Below are 16,862 nucleotides of genomic sequence, written 5' to 3' on the forward strand. Positions count from 1 at the left end.
AACAGTAATGTGACTTGATTTAACTCTGTGTATGCCAAGTTACAGGGAGGTAGGTTGCCTCACTCTCCATTTCTAGCGGAAGGCTGGACTCCTCAGCTCTCCTGTAAATGCCTAATAACACGTTTTTCAAATCTGCTTTTACACACACATCCTAAACTGATGCTTTATCATATACCAGCTGGTGCAGTTACCTTATTACTTCATTTTCAAAGTGTGAAAGGACCCAAAATCTTTAAGTGTTCTGATCCTCCTCCTATAATTTCAAATACAATACCTTTTCCAAACAAGTGAAGAAGTAGAAATAAGAAATTAGGGAAAGAGAAAAATAAAGCAGTAAGACAATTGCCTTTAGTGTTAATTCCTTTGTGCGAATTTAGCCTGGTTTTGCTGCCAGGGACCGTGCGAATCGGTCGGGGTTGTTTTTGTCTAATACCGCTGCAACAGCACAACACCGGCTTCCTTTCGAGGAGAGGGCAGGAAATAAATCACGCGTATTTGGAAAGCGCTGCCCCGGAGACGCCGCGCTGCCCGGCTCCCTCCCGCCGCCACACTTCCGAGCCGAGGCCGCCCCTCAGCCACCGGCCCCGACTGCGCCCTGCCCTCGGCCGTGTCACGCCCGGCCACCGCTCGCCGCCCCCCGCGGCGACGTTACGGCCCCGCCCCGGGGGAGGGCTCGGGCGCGCGCCGGGGCTGCCGCAGGGCCCGAGCTCTCCTCGTCCCGTCGCACCCCCCGCGCCGCTGGCGGGGCCGGGGCCGGAGGCGGTGCCTGCTCCGCAGGGCAGGCGGAAGGAAAGGGCCGGCCGCAGCCTGAGGCGAGCCGCGGCGCTACCGGGCCGAGCTCCGCGGACCCGCCGTGCAGCCGGGCCGAGTGCGGGGGATCCACGGTGCCAGCCGGGGCCGAGCGCCGGGGGACCTGCTGTCAGCCCGGGGCCGAACGCCAGGGGTACCCGCGCTGCTGCTGCTGCTGCCGCGGCGGGGCCCCGAGCGAGCAGCCGGAGCCGGGGCCGCGGCACGGGGTAGCCGGGCCGGTGCCGCCCCGCGCCGCGCAGCCAATGGTGGTCGGCGGGGCGGGCTGCGCGGCGCCGGGCCGCGCTGTGCAACGCGCCGCGCTTTGAAGGCAACCATCAACCCTCGGAGGCAGGGCTCATTCGGCATCTGTCACGGCAGGGCGGCCGGCGGGGAGCCGCGGCTCCCGGCGGCCCGATGAAGACCCGGCTGAGCCGCCCTTCCCGCGGGGCGTGAGCCGCCCCCGCTAGGAGCGGCGCGAAGCGGTGCCTGCGGCGGGGCAGGATGACCCACATGCTGCATGCGGCGGCCCGGCGGGTGCAATGGAGCAGGGCGGGCGCCGCGAAGAGGGCTGCGTGCCTGCTGGCTGCGGCGTACGGGCTCCGGATCCTCTACCCCGTCATCCGCAGGCGCCTGAAGCGGGCGGGCTGCAGAGGCGGCTCGCAGGATGCCGGCCGGGCTGACGGGGGCCGGGAGGCGCCGCTCCACGCCGGCAGCCGGGGCAGAGCCTCCCCGGCCTTGAACGCGGAATTTTTCAAGCAGCTGCTGGAACTTCGCAAGCTGTTCTTCCCAAAGCTGGTGAGCACCGAGCTGGGCTTGCTTTGCCTCCACTCGGTCGCTCTGGTTTCCAGGACCTTCCTCTCCATCTATGTGGCTGCTCTCGATGGGAAGATTGTGAAAAGTATCGTGGAAAAAAAGCCCAGGAGCTTTGTCTTCAAATTAATCAAATGGCTGATGATTGCGATCCCAGCCACTTTTGTGAACAGCACCATAAGGTACCTGGAGTGCAAGCTGGCCCTCGCCTTCCGCACGCGCCTGGTGGATCATGCCTATGAGACCTACTTTGCCAACCAGACTTACTACAGGGTGATCAGCATGGATGGGCGGCTGGCCAACCCTGACCAGTCCCTCACCGAGGACATCATGATGTTCTCACAGTCCGTGGCGCATCTCTACTCCAACCTCACCAAGCCCATCCTGGATGTCGTGCTCACCTCCTACACCCTCATCCGCACAGCGCGGTCCCGGGGGGCCAACCCCATCGGGCCCACGCTCCTGGCTGGGCTCGTCGTCTACGCTACGGCCCGCGTGCTCAAAGCCTGCTCGCCCAAGTTTGGCAAGCTGGTGGCTGAGGAGGCACACAAGAAGGGCTACCTGCGCTTCATGCATTCGCGCATCATTGCTAACGTGGAAGAGATCGCCTTTTACAGAGGGCACAAGGTAAGGGGGAGAGAAAAAGGAGGGTGTTGGTGTTGCTCCTGCAGTGCCGGAGCTGACCCACGCTTCCCCTCCTGCCCTCCCCAAGCACTTTGGGTCCCTCTGACATTTAAACCTGTTTACAGCTAGCACTTCCCGTTCGCTAGGAAAAAGCCGTCTTGCAGGCTGTATCTGGGGGGAGCGGACCGTAGTTCCCATGTGCTCTGACAGTGTTCCTGTTTTGTAGCTGGACCTTATGCTTTTCTAGAAAGTTTATCTCTGTTCTTGTTTTTCCCCTGCCCAGCCCACTCTGCATAACTCTTCCAAGCTTTTTTTTTTTTTCCATCTGTGTTTATGAACGACCAGATTTAATGCTGCAGAAATAGCAACCAGGGCACATCAGAAAGTCTAGGGGAAAACTCTGTGATAGCACAGAGAGCACTATAACCTTTGACACTCTTTTGCATAGCTAAGCAAAGATGTAGTCATCAGAGTCTTAAAATAGCTTAAGTAGAGTACTTCAGCAGTCACAGTTACATAAACTAGTGGCTTGTTTTAAAGCCACCTTATTAAGGAACTCTTCATATTTTTTTATTAAAAATGAATTTTGGCTGTAACACCTTTCAAACACGATTTGGAGAAAAAAGTTGTTTCATGAAAGATGAAAGTGAAAGCTGGAAACCAGCCTGAAATGTTACTCTTTCACTCCAAGCAATGATTATATAATGTAAATGGTTTATTTTGGTAGGAGCAATCATTCTCAAATGCCGCCTATAGTAATGTTTTAAGTGCAGCTAAATTAAACTTTTTTTCAGTTCCCACATAGACTGGCTTGAACTGAATACATTATATCATGTTGACTTGCAAACTGCCTTTCACTTGTTAAACCTCTTGGGATAGTTCTCTCTTCCTCTAAACTGCTTGCAAAAACAAGCAGCAGGGCATTTTAGGGATCAGCTCTGCAGCTTTAAGTCATTGGAGATAATTGATCCCCAAATGCTTTCCAATATGAGGAGTTTCGGTTGCTGTGGAACTCTACAGCTGCAGCTTCATTAAAAGGATGTGGAATCAATCTTATTTTGCTTGTTAGAATCAGCTGTTGTGACTGCTTTGTATGTTGTTCTTGTATATATCAGAGATCTTAAAAAAGCTGAAAACCTGCCAGTGTGCTATCAAGGGACGGTGTTGTAAATAAGAACCAGGTCCACTGACTTCCATAAAGCTGTGCACTTTTGCTGTGAGACTGCAGCACTGTGAAAATAAAGTACCACGCAGCAGATGTGACTCAGAAGTCACAGCTCTGGGTACCCGATTATTTAACGTACGTACGTGAACCTGTCTTGTATGACATATGCATCTTTGTTGCATTGTATAAATGTTTTATTTTTTTAACTGTAGGTAGAAATGAAACAACTGCAAAAAAGCTACAAGGCTTTGGCAGATCAAATGAATCTCATTTTGTCCAAACGTTTATGGTACATCATGATAGAGCAGTTCCTGATGAAGTATGTCTGGAGTAGCTGTGGTATGATTATGGTCGCTGTGCCCATCATCACCGCAACGGGATTTGCAGATGGTGGTAATACTATTTTTTTTACTTAATTTCTAAATGTTTCTTTAAAGTTACGTCCTCAAAAGACTGTACTTCCCCTGAATGCCATTCATATTTATTTATTACTCACAGACTTTATTATAAGGTCTGTGTCTTGTGCATAACTTTCAAGCATAGCGAGTCATCTGAGGAAAGAGCAATGCAAAAGGTCCAGCTTTGAACGTAAGCCTGATAAAAAACATGAATTCAGGATTTAGAGGATCCTTGTGTCACATGAGATTATAATAATAATTTCAATCCTTATTCACTAGCCACTGTTGAGGTGGCAGGCTAATTTTTGCAGCATCACCTGCTACTTTACAAAATGATACTATTAACTTTCCTAGAGTGCTTGTCTCCTCCTTCCATAAACCATAGTGTAATTACAGGTAATTATTCTCTTATGTGTTGATGTGTTAGGAACCGTTGTTTTTCCCTGACTCCCTGGGAGAAGAGCGGGTGAAATTCAGGTTCTAGTCTTGGATGGTATAATTTTTGATATCCTATCACAACTTTCTAGGAAGTGCAAAGGGACTCAAATACTATTGTTATTGTAGGTGCTATTAAAAGAAAAAAAACAGAGCAGAAAGAAATGTAATTACGGAGGGATAATGAAAGACAAGTGGGGAAAGTTTGCCTCAACAGGCTTCCTTATGTGCAATTAGAACCATAGAATACATCACAAATTCCATAGGATTCTTTAAGCACAGATCCTGCAATGCCTATGGAAGGATCAGTTGTAAGTTTGGTACATTTAATCAGGAATGAGTGAAGTATTTTCAGTGCAGGTCTTGGTAATTATATTCCAAATCAGGACTGTCCAACTGGACAAGCTTGGTTCGACCTGTAGGATGACTTCGTGCAGCCCCCACATGGTTTAACTTACTTGCAGTTTTGTCAGTACATAGCTGGGTGTTCAGCTGTCTGAACCACTGCCCATCACGTGGCTTCAGGAGGGCACTATATCAGGACCCTGGCTGGCATCCTGGTAACAGCTTCAAAAATATCAGGAGATCCTATTCCAAACAGAAGAGTTTGTACAAAGCCATTTCACCTCACAGTGAAGGCTATCAGCACAACAGAAAAAATGATAAGAGTCTTTCAGCTAAGATGGGAACGAGTACAGTCAAGAAAAAGATTGTTTAACCACACATTGTAAATATCTCCTTGGTATTAGAGCATGAATAAAAAAAGGACTCCTATTCATGCTAAACTAAATAACATTCCTGTTACTCATGAGTATTCTTTTCATAAATACTTTTCAAATGTGGGAGAAAAGAAAGACGCAGTGATGGCTCATGTTGTAAAGCAGAATATTTGCCACCAGCAGCATAAAATGTTAAAGCACGGGTCTTGTTATGGAGACCCGAGGCATATCATAACGATGGATTGCAAACGTAATACTGACAAATCAACACTGTCAAGACCAGTTCGAAGTATAACAGGTATTCAAAGAATCAAGCAGACTTGAACTTACCATTGACCTGCTTGGGCAAACAGTGCTTTGTGCCTCAGCAGGTCAGGTGCAACTTTGTTCATATCTGAAGGAAGAGATAGTGGATTTATTACTTTAGGATAAAGCACCAGAATCAGGGACATGCACAAAACTGGTACCATGTCCAGACTTGAGACTAAAGGTTAAAGCAGTAGATTTTGTACACTTCTTCGGGGGGGGGGGGGGGGGGGGGCGGGGGAAGGTAAAAAAAAAATCCTGCAATAAAAAGAAAAAAGTATCTTCTATGATGGTGATATTTCTGACTGAAATTTCCTAATTCTGTTACGTATTTCGGGGAAGAAATCAACTAGCAAAGCCAAGATTCCCATTTGATAACATTTCTCATTCTTTTTGTGTTAAATGATTGATGTTCCAAAGGTTGTATGTCTCATCGGTTTGTGGAAAGTAACTATTTTTGGAAGCAAGACTTTCATTCCTCTAGACACAGTGAACACTTGTCTTTGTTTGTAAAACAAGTATGACTATCAATTACATGAATGAAGATGAAAAGGGAAATGTTAGATTCTGTATGAAACAGAGGCAGTCTGTCTGCCCTGTTGCGGTGCATCACTTCTTCACACACAGGAGGCCAGCCAGATGAAAAATGTTTTGGATGGAAAGTTAGGCACATAATATAAGAGCTTGTGTTTTGGAACGGTGAAATGCTCATAAATTCTATATAATTTTAATTTTTCAAATACCCCTAGAAGTATGTCTAAAATGACTGATGCAGTGGTTTGTAGAGATCTCTCAACTCTTAGTAGATGAGCTAGCCTGGGTGCTGGAAGCAGCCGTCAGTAAATTCTGCGTATACATACAGGAGGAATGCTACATGAGTGTAGTTAAGCCATAGCTGATTCCTAAATGATTTAATTTTGGTGGTTCTACATAATATGGGCTGCATGAGCTGTAATCCCAACAAGATCCGCAAAAGTCGGTTCTCTGAGAACTAAGAAACAAATTTCAATTTAGTTTTTACTAGTGACTTAAATGAGTTCTCTCTGTCCCCTCAGTTTATTCTTCTTGGAGTGGAAATTACTTTTTTAAATAAGTGAGAACTACATGAGCAGAAGTTTTGTAATCTTTCCCTTTGCAAGAGGTTTTCTGTCTTTTCTTTTTTTAAAAAAAGCATGCCTGTCGTGTCTCAGGTGGCTAGATTACATACAATTAGTTGACAGTGTACTGATGTTGTATAATTTAAGCTAAAAAATGTGAACATCTATGTCAATTAATTAAAGTTGTTATATAAAACATCTGAGGCCAGGAAGAGTAACATGTAGATGGTGTGTGTGTGTGTATATATATATATATGCAAAATTATAATGTAAGAATTTAAAAGAAGTTTTTCCTAAATTATCCATAGTGTATTTCAGTGATTCAGATGTAATTATGTAGGGATACCACTATGGATGTGTAAATGAAAACAAAGTAACATTTAGATTTAAATAATAAAGGCAGAAAGGTACATCTGGCTTTGGTACTGCATGTAGATTTCTAGACACCAGATTTTTAGAATCAGGTTTTGTCAGGGAGGTGAGACAGTTACCAAGTAAAAAAATTATTGTTTGCTATACTCCTGCATTGCTTGACTTAGCCCATAAAATTTATAGTTGCGTTACATCTGCAGGGAATTCCTCCTGGATTTTCTTGACCATAAGCACTGTGCAAACATCACAGAGGGTGTTGATAACAATTGCTAATACAGGAGTCGCCACACTGGATCTACCTCTTACCCTGCCTAGCCTGATGCCCAGCAGCAGCTTAGCTTAAAAAAGAAACTTAAAAAAACTTCACAAACTTAAAAAAAATATATCCAGACCCCATTCTGCAACAGACTTAAGCAATATGTAAAGATAAATATCTAAGTTATGTGATGCAGAAAAGCCTTGAGACCTTTCTTTCTAAATCTTGTTTGTGAAAAATCTTTAAGAGTGGTTTACTACACATCGTTGTTTTCTTTTTTGTAGGTGCAACTATTAACACTGAAACAACATTCAGTCTTAAAATATTCAGCCACTTCTTTTTAAATCTTGATTCCTTCAAGAAGCAAACATTGCAAGTTGACTGTGCTATATAAATCTGTAGGTCACATGGTAGCAAGAGTATGTGCAGATATGTTAAATGTAAACTTACTTATTTCTCATATATCTTCTATAATTTCTGCTGCTGTTTTCTCCTTGCCTGTTGCTGCTGACATTCTCATGAGACAACTCTTTTCTTTGGAGCAAGAGTTTTCTTGCTAGTAGAATAGGACGCAGTGTCATAAACAAAGCATCACAACTTTGATCTAGGGTCAGATGAAGAGAAAAAACTGTGTTGTGAGAGAGAGGCATCCTACTTAAAACATGCCTTTGATAATAAAAGAGCTTATTGCTTTCTTATAGAAATATAATCACGTTGCCAAATTTCTATCAATATGAATGTTTCCTTTTACATGAAGTCACTAAATAAGTAAGGGTGAAAATGAATAATTGCAAAAGTAGTAAAAATGCTATTAAAATCTGTTTCAGGTCGTTGCTTAGGTTTCACTTTTTTCATATCTTGAAAAATTTAGGTTGATTAGTGATATATTAAAAGGAAAATTATCTAGGTAGACAAATAGTATAAAAGAATAGGATGTTTTGCATAAGAAGATGAATTCCATATACTCCCACTTACTCTTTGTTACCAATGCTAGTTACACTCACCAATACTTTTTGAAAGATTGTCTTTGTAGAGTTAACTTCTGAATTTAAAAGCTGCTCTATAATGGGTCACATTGTAGTCATAATTTAATTTGTAGAGATAATTTTCAGAAGAGTATTTTAACCGAAAACTTTTTTTTACCTTTAGAATTGGAAGATGGCCAGAAACAGGCAATGGTTAGTGAAAGAACAGAAGCTTTTACTACGTCACGAAACTTGCTGATCTCTGGAGCAGATGCTATTGAAAGGATTATGTCATCATACAAAGAGGTACTGTGCATCTGTCATACATGAAACAGAAAAGGAAAAAAAAGTAAAATACTTTTAATATAAAATGAAAAAAAAAAAAGTGCCATTTTTAAAGGCGAGTTGTGTTGCAACTAAATCCATGGAGATCTTTGAACTTGTAGTTTGGTCTTTAGAGTTAAGTCCACAAAGAGTCTAAAGTGCACAGCTGCCAGTATGGTGCAACATGTAAATGTCATTTTTGATACCTGTGTTCAGGTGCCATCAGAGAGCAATAGAAGTTCCTGGAATGTGAGTGATAAAGGTTCAAATTCGTCCTCTGTTTGGAGCACAGACCTGAACTCAGGCTGTCTGCCTCCAATATATTGGGACTCTTCTGTTGGAAGTGTCATGTTTTGTATGAAACACAGAGAGAATTGAATACTTATTTCCTGGCTGCCTAAACTGTAGGGCTTTTTTCAATATCTTGTGAACCTGTTAAATTGTAAGTAATTTTGCAAAGCAGAGAAATTTTAGCAGGAAAAAATCCACCTTGGGACAGCAAATAGTCTAGAAGTACAGGATGTTCATCTGGAAGATCAGAGATGTTGTTTCAGGTCCTTACCCAAATTCCAGTCAAGTTGGGCTTTCATCTGTGAACTCTCTTTAGGGTTTCTCTAGGTGCCAGCTGTTAAGCAAAAAACAAGTGAGGCAGCGCTATTATTTTGCTGAGCATTTCCTTCTGAATGTTGGTTCTGCATTTGTTAATTGGTTTTTGCTTCTCCCTTTGGTGGGACCGCTTTTCCCAGTGCAGTGCAAGGAGGCACGCTAATCAAAGGCTATGGATTCTGTTACTTGGAATCCAGCCATAATAGCTACAGCTTTGTAAATTGGGGGAGGAGGGGTAGTGTGACGCCTTCAGATATGGACTCTGACAAAGCCAGAGTCTGTGCTTTTTTTTCGGAAGCTCTTCTAATGAGCTGTGGTTTTGACCTATGCTCCTTTAGCTGTTACCCTGCTTGGCCCCTGCTCTAAAGACACTGCCACATAACCTGTTATAGACTGATGTAATTTCTGTTTTATTTTCAACATTTAAGTCATTTATATAATGTACATGGGCACTTACAAACGTTGTGGGTTTATTTTTTGGAAGGAAAAATACCCACAAAGTCATAGGAACAACTGAACAAACTCACTTTGTTTATAGCATGGTGAGATTTTAATGCGGACGCATGAGATCAAAGACCAGTTCTATGAATTTCCGTCTTAATTTTACATTTATACTTTACTTTAACCACATTGTCATTCCCATTTCGTGATTCAGGCAGTTTCCAAAGGACAGTGTACTTCAATCCACTTCAAGTGGTAGTGAAGTTCCAGTACTTGCCCACCTGATCCACCAAAGCAGCCTCCTTCCAGTCAATGTAATTCAGCGTGCAGATGAGGTGGGCTCAACTTGTCTTTGCAGGTCAATAGTTTAGATGGTAGTATTTAGTGTTTTGACAAAGTGAGTTTGTAGGGTCCTGGTTTAGAAACTTACTACAAGTTATGTTTCTTCTGCGGCACAGTTGGTACAAGTTTCATTCATCACATACAGGTTTCTCTCCATCAAATGCCACTGCTGACACTGTGCAGAGCACTCAGTCCTGGTATGAGCTCCCACTAAAATTGTGTGGAGAATGATGTTACAGCTCCCATGTGCTTCCTACTGCCTCAAGTGCTGTTAGCCCAATACTTTCACAGCTGTTAATGCAATTACTAATAGTGCAAAACAATGTACAGCTGATGGAGTTGAAACATTGAGTCATTACTCTTTTTAAACTGAGTTTTTCAAGATGTTGTGTACTTGTTAACCTCCAGTGGAGTGATGGCCATGTGGCCAGTACTAGCACTCACTTCTGAATCTGGCACAAATAGTGAAATTTATAGAGGATTTTATATTGGAATTATGTAGGCCCATAGCAGGTGAACTCAATCATGGGATGCGTATGTTCAACCACAGCAAGCTAATGATTTTATAATCTTGAACTAATTTTCTTCTTCTTCTTGTCTTGCTCTCTGCATTTAGTATAAAAATTCATCCTTTTAAAACCCTCTAATAATACATTTATAATAAGATGCCTGGGTTTAATTCTTTGCTGCCAGCAGATGGAGGCAGTTCTTTGGGAGCTCTTGGTGGTGTTGCTGCCCATGAACAGGAAGTTACCAGGTCCAGAGATCTGTTGTTTCTGTCTTGACCAGGTGGAAATTGTGACAAAAGGACCAAAAAAAAAAGGAGAAAGCCTTTTAAGAAACCTCACCATCTTAAAAATGCCCAGTTCTTATCCAAGGTCTCAGATTTAGCTCAGGTACTCTAGCATGCAGTTGACAGAAGAGTCATTTCTTTTTTGTACCGTGTTTTAGATTAGTATACCCTGGTGCTGCCTGTTTTACACAGAAAAGCACACCGTTCCCACGGGAGATTTTGGGAATACATGGAAGGAAACATAAATAATTACACATGCCAATTTTTCTCACTTCTGTGGATCTTCATTTTGCTGGCAAATGCAAAGGTTTTGTTTTTCTCTTGTATGATAGGCTCTGTATTTTCAGGTATGCTAATAGCTGTTCTCTGCTGGTTGAAGACTCTACTGATCTATGGAAAAGAGCGGTCCCTGCAACCTCCTCATTTACTGGAGCTATCATAGCTCACATTGGCCGAAATCTGTCCCCCTCAAACCATCTCTGTCTGTTGGCTGGTAGGAGCTGTGGGTGGCATATGGGTTAGCACAGCTCAAGGAATGAAAATTGATAGGTATTGAAAGACACATCATTGATCCTTCCAGAGTAACATTTGAGAAGCACTGACACAGAATAGCTGGGAATGTTTTTCATTAATCTTTGGCCAAACATTTCATTTCTAGAATTTGCGAAGTATAACTGAAATGAGGCATTTGTTGTTTCTCAGGTTACCGAGCTAGCAGGCTACACCGCCCGTGTCTACAACATGTTTTCAGTCTTTGATGAGGTGAAGAGAGGCATCTACAAAAGAACTGCTGTTATTCAAGGATCTCAAAACAACAGCAAGAATGAAGATAAAGCAGAATTGCATGTTGATGGGCCCTTAGAAATCAAAGGTAATTAATCCTTATTTGTAGGTATTTCCCTGTGTGTGGGGCTGGTGCAGTGGGACAGGAGGTGAACAGAGGTTTTGTTTCTGTAACAAATCGGCCTCTCAGCCTTAATACCCTAGAGACCATGTCACCTTCCATTTTAACCTCCTGCTATTTTGTAACTCTGTGCTTATGCAGTGCTTTTCTAATACACAAAATGGCTCAAATGTTTTCTGTGAAAACTCAATGAAAAAGGCATTTCAACTATACTATTATTGGTGATGGTATTATTATTCTTACACGGGCAGTGCCTGCTTTCCTCAGATACTTGATTTTTTTCAGAAAACAGACTGTAACATTTTTCATCTTCAAACACCGCATTGTTTTGTTTGGAGTAGGAAGGAAAGACAGATTGGTTCAGTAGTTTTGACGAAAATACTACTTTGTTTTCAGTGACTAAAAATCAGCCTGTGCTCATTTTTTCATAATTCAGTGGGAATTTACAGCTGAAAATGGGCTGACAACTTTACCCTTTCCCTCACCTCCCAAATGATCTGATCAATATATACCTTATCCCTCCCATCCCTATCCTGTATCTTTCTGGTGCCACTATCTTTCTGTCTCCACCCTCCCCAAAGCATTTTCTGTGTACATCCATTTCTTATTGTGCTCCATTATGTGCTACCTCTCTTCTCCTCTTGCGTCCAGCTTCTCTCTGAGGTACTTAAAGGCAGCTTTTGCAATGAGCTCTTCCCAATTTTCCCAACAGACCCCTTCTCCTTCTCCCCTCTGTGGTGTTGAAAAGCCTCATTGCCTCCCTTTGGCCTCTGAAAACTTAAACCTTGGTAGAGTTGAAGGCACCAAAGTGCACTTTATGAAATAACTTCTTTCAACAATTTCAACAGTGCTGCCCTTCAGCACGGATTTCTCAAAGGTTCTCTGACAAGGTTCTTCATAACGAACAGTCTGATGCGGCGTGGTGCATAGCTGTGGAAATAGCTGATGTCTTAATCTTGTAGGCCTTGGTAATATTTGTCTGACGTTAAAAGAAATGGCATTTTGTCACGTACAAGAGAAAAGATTTGTAGTTCCTGGAGCAACAAAGTAATTTTGGGGATCTTTTTAGATAACTGTATTTTAAAGACAAAACCAAATACAGTTCAGTTATGCAATTATGTTGTTCACGTTCCCTTTTGGTCTAGTATACTTATACCCCACTCCTTTTTTCTCTGCAACATTTTCCCAAGGTTTGATTTCACTACAGTCACACATTTCATCCGGCCTGAACTCCTCCTAAGTTGCAGTGACTAGCGTTTGCTCCTGAGTGGTTGTAGGCTCTCAGAGGCAGCTAGCCAATACCAAGTATTGTGCACAAAGACTTAACTAGAATTTAGGCCACATGAATCTAGGCCACAGGCTCCAGACTTTTTATGACAAATCCCATTGTAATACTTTTTTTCCTCCTTTCTATTGGTCTTGATACTTCAGAAATCCTTGCAGAGTGGATTTGTATGTGGATAAAAGTACACGTGCTCACATATATATATGTGTCTGCATTGTTAGAAAAGAAAAATCTTAATATTCAGCTTCCCCAAAGGCTTTTTCAACACATGCTACTAATTTCCTTTTAAATCATCCAATATAAGTTTAAGTAACTAAGGGATGCCTGTGCTGTGCCTTGCATTTACTGTTTCAATAAGAATGTGAAAATATGAAAAGTATTAGAATATTTTTAACAGATAGTAATATTATCATGTACATAGTGTATCTAATAATTCAGAATTTTAAAGCTCAATTATCATTTTGAACATCTTGTACAAATACTGTCAAATAGTATTTCTGGTTGCACATAAAAATGCTTTAAAAGCACCCTAAAGTTGCAATCAAACACTGCAAAGTTAGGAAATAAGAATTAAGTTTACTTAATACTTACTTAGCTTACTATTTTATATCATAGATTTATTTGAACTAGAATTTATCCACCGTATCCAAGTGCTTCAAAAACATGAATGAATTTTGCGAAATTTGCTTGAGATTGTGAAGGATACTTTTCTGTGGAGACACAGTCAGATGCATGCCAAGTCCTTCGCAAGTATTCATGTGGTTGGAGTGACTGGTAATGACGCTTTTTCACAAAAGTGTGCCTTGGCCAAATTTGTTTGCGTTTTGGTGAACCCATCAAAAAACACACGCCCGGTGTGATGCGGTTGATCTCCCAGTTGCATATCAGGTGCCTTTGTAGGAGTCTGAAGGGGATAGAGCCTGTCAGTGTTATAAGGCTGCAATTGGTTTTTTGAACAGCAAAACACTTTGTTTTCCATAATCTCATGTTGGGCACCACAGAACTGTTTTAAATAAAACTTATTTTAGGAAAAAAAGAATCCTTGGGCTGATACGTGGCAAAGAAATTTTTGCGCAGGTTGTTACAGCTTGGCAAAGTTGGAAGCAATTGAAAAAAGAGCCTGTTAATGAAAATATAAGGCTAAACTTAACTGAAGGAAATGCTATCAGTTCCTTTTATAATAAACTCAGCTTTTCCTTAGTTCCATTTTTCTTTATTCAGATTAGTGTAAGTTATAAAATAAGCAGCCCTCTAATACAAAGAGAAATCTCTTTCCTTTGTATCTTGTCCGTAAAGGTAATTTCTGATATTTGTCTGGGAGACCAGGTGTTCGGGTTCTGTTAGAGGAGCCCATTAACAGGCAACTGAGAAGTTAGAGTTGATTTCATTTTTTTACTGTTTCCAGAAGAACTTATTTCTAAGTTCTTGTGTTACAGAGTATCCAAATGTCCGATTGAGATTATGTATTTAAATTTTCCAGAAATCCAAATAGTAAGTGTAGCTACTGGAGTGAAATATGTTATATGGGTTTCCACAAATACAAGACGCGTTTACAGTGTCTGTAGCTTCAAAAAGAGATGGAAGCAAGCCATTAAATGTTTTCTCCTTTGCTCTCGTTGCTGGAGGAGACTGAACTGGGCTCAGAGTTTCAGAGCTGGTAGTGAAAGTAAATTCCATTTTCCACTGAAATCCTCAAGAGAAGGTAAACTGGTCTGCCTGTGGCTAAGGCTGTCCTTGAACTTTTTTTGCTGGTTGATATTGACCACCTATTTAAAACTAAATACAGTAAATACAGGTAGGATGTGAATAAAATATGTCTTTGTAGTGCATTATATATTTATGATGCATATTGTGCATTATTTTTATGATCAAATTTGGGAGTCATTGCACCCTCTTGGCTACCGCCGACAGTGTCTTTCTGACTAGCTAAGATTTGTTATCCCGATTTTCCACTAGGGGAACCTGGAGCACATGAAAAAGTCGTTTGAAGCTCACCAATTTATACTTCTCAGCCATGCACAGACACTGTCATGTACCATTGCTTAAAGGAAGGTTTCACAAACTTTTTTTTTTTCTTTTTTTCTTTCTAGGGAAAGTTATTGATGTTGATCATGGAATTATTTGTGAAAATGTTCCTATTATTACTCCGAATGGCGATGTGGTGGCTTCCAGACTAAACTTCAAAGTAAGATGATATGCAAGAATCTTCTGATTGTTGCCATCACATTAACATAAACAGCACAGAATTCATGTACCTTATGTTAAGTACTTGGAGGAGCATATGGATAAAAGGGAAAGTCCAGAAAGGTAGGCATAGTAGCTCAATAGAGGCAGACATATGTAGTTTATCCTGCTCAAAGAAAGAGAAGAGAGGATTTCTGGTGCTGTTGCCAGGTGAAAAAACTGACCTGAGATTTTCAAATGCGTATATGCGAGTCTGCATCCATCTTTACTTAATTTCAATGAAATTGGGATGCTTTACTCACATAGCCTCCTTTAAAAGTCTGAGTTCCTAGCAGCAGTGAAAAAATTCAGTCTGTAGTTTTGCTGATCACCACAAAGAGCAGTACTAATAGGGGATAGCATAGTTCACAAGCCCAACTGTGGAGCCTTTACTCAGTAAAAACATGTATTGTTTTTAAAAAGCTATTCCAGATACCACTCGGTACCTGCTCACAATTTTAATGGATGGACTTTACTGAATTACTCCCATATATATCCTGATCTTATGTTCCAGTACGGATGTCATTATTTTAAAAAATAGTTGAAGTTGAAAGTATCAGAATACTAACATGAATAATTCCAGCAGGTCTTTTAATTTAGCTAAAGCAGAATGTTTCTCTTGTCACCTCTGTTGGTATAGGAATTAGCAACTAGGAGGAGAGGGTCCTAGCTGTGGCAAAACTTGTTAATGGCTGCAGTGTAGGAACTTCAGATTTGTAAAATTATGACTTTATGGTCAAGGAGACAGTTACATTTATTCATTTGGCTCAAGAGACAAAACCAACAAAATATAACATGGTCAATATCTTTATGTAGAGCGTAGACAATGACATTGTGATTATGCATAAATATGCACTCATATATACACAGGGTAATATTCAAATGAATAAAAGCAAGCGCTTCACAGCCAAAATAACACTGGTAATTAAGCAGGAAAGGGCAATACGAAGTAAATTTTCCAAATCATTTGATCAGGCTCCCATAGCTTAAATTAATATCACTGATGGGCATAGCACTGCTCTGTACAGCGTTAACACCTTTGGACCTAATCTGCATTAGAATAATTAATTCTAACTGTGGTGTATTGACATTGTGATATAATCAGTGTAGTTTATACAAATACTCAGACATTATAGACATTATTTTCATTATTTCAGCCCATATATTATATCTAATGCCACTGTTTCCAGAATAGTTGCATAAATATGTGCAGGTAATTAATGTAATGGATAGATAATTTGATATAAATGCTCACGTAACTCCCTCTAGGGGTCTTAGACTGTCTTGTGACATATATACTGCACAGTAACATCTTTGCATTTTCATTGCTGTTGTAGGTCCAGGAGGGGATGCATCTTTTAATCACTGGACCCAATGGCTGTGGAAAGAGTTCGCTCTTCAGAATTTTAAGTGGTTTGTGGCCTGTGTATGAAGGAGTTCTTTACAAACCCCCTCCGCAGCACATGTTTTATATACCGCAAAGGTATGTGTTTTGCTCAAGGTGATACCTTTTTTCTGGTTACATGAATTTTGATCCCACTCCCCTCATTTTCAATCTGTGATATGTACAGCCATGTTAAAAGGAGGTAAGCACAGCCTCAGCTGTGTGGAGGGTGCTGGAAAAAAAATCTCTTCTTGTTGTTGATGCAAATCTTCAGTCATTGGAGAGGGCTCACATACGCTCGTGATGGAGCCTATGATGGAGCCTATACTCCCCTGATGGCTAAAGTCCTGGATGATTTGGATCATGGGAACAGACTAGAATCTGAAAGAAATTTGAAATAGACCTAACAGATCTTAATTCTGATTTCACTTTAAAAACGAAGATGGAAACAAGTGAGAGTGTTTTGGTTCCTAAATGTTGAATTGTTCAAAATAATTTTCCAAAGTTCAACTTTTACAGTACAGGACCAGGATCTAATCCAATATTAACTGCCCATTGCCTTTTTAATAATGTGCTCATTTCACTAAGGGAAACGTGGCTTTTTTGTGCTTCGTTTGTATTCTG

General features: G+C 41.4%; 1 protein-coding gene across 3 annotated transcripts in view; it reads left to right on the forward strand.

Moving 5' to 3' along the window:
* Positions 1–1,031: 1,031 nt before the first annotated feature.
* Positions 1,032–16,862, forward strand: part of ABCD2 (ATP binding cassette subfamily D member 2) — a 48,789-nt gene continuing 32,958 nt past the window's right edge. Inside the window, exons 1-6 of one of the 3 annotated variants that reach the window (XM_068400971.1) lie at positions 1,032–2,226; positions 3,601–3,781; positions 8,121–8,242; positions 11,145–11,313; positions 14,722–14,816; positions 16,192–16,337. In XM_068400971.1, coding sequence (XP_068257072.1) covers positions 1,291–2,226; positions 3,601–3,781; positions 8,121–8,242; positions 11,145–11,313; positions 14,722–14,816; positions 16,192–16,337 — 1,649 coding nt within the window. In that variant the 5' untranslated portion in view covers positions 1,032–1,290. The remainder of the gene's footprint in view (positions 2,227–3,600; positions 3,782–8,120; positions 8,243–11,144; positions 11,314–14,721; positions 14,817–16,191; positions 16,338–16,862) is intronic. The other 2 variants (XM_068400969.1, XM_068400970.1) reach the window with 2 other exon arrangements.

This window comes from Nyctibius grandis, chromosome 5 (genome assembly GCF_013368605.1).
Source record: "Nyctibius grandis isolate bNycGra1 chromosome 5, bNycGra1.pri, whole genome shotgun sequence".
In the NCBI taxonomy this organism is placed as follows: domain Eukaryota; kingdom Metazoa; phylum Chordata; class Aves; order Nyctibiiformes; family Nyctibiidae; genus Nyctibius; species Nyctibius grandis.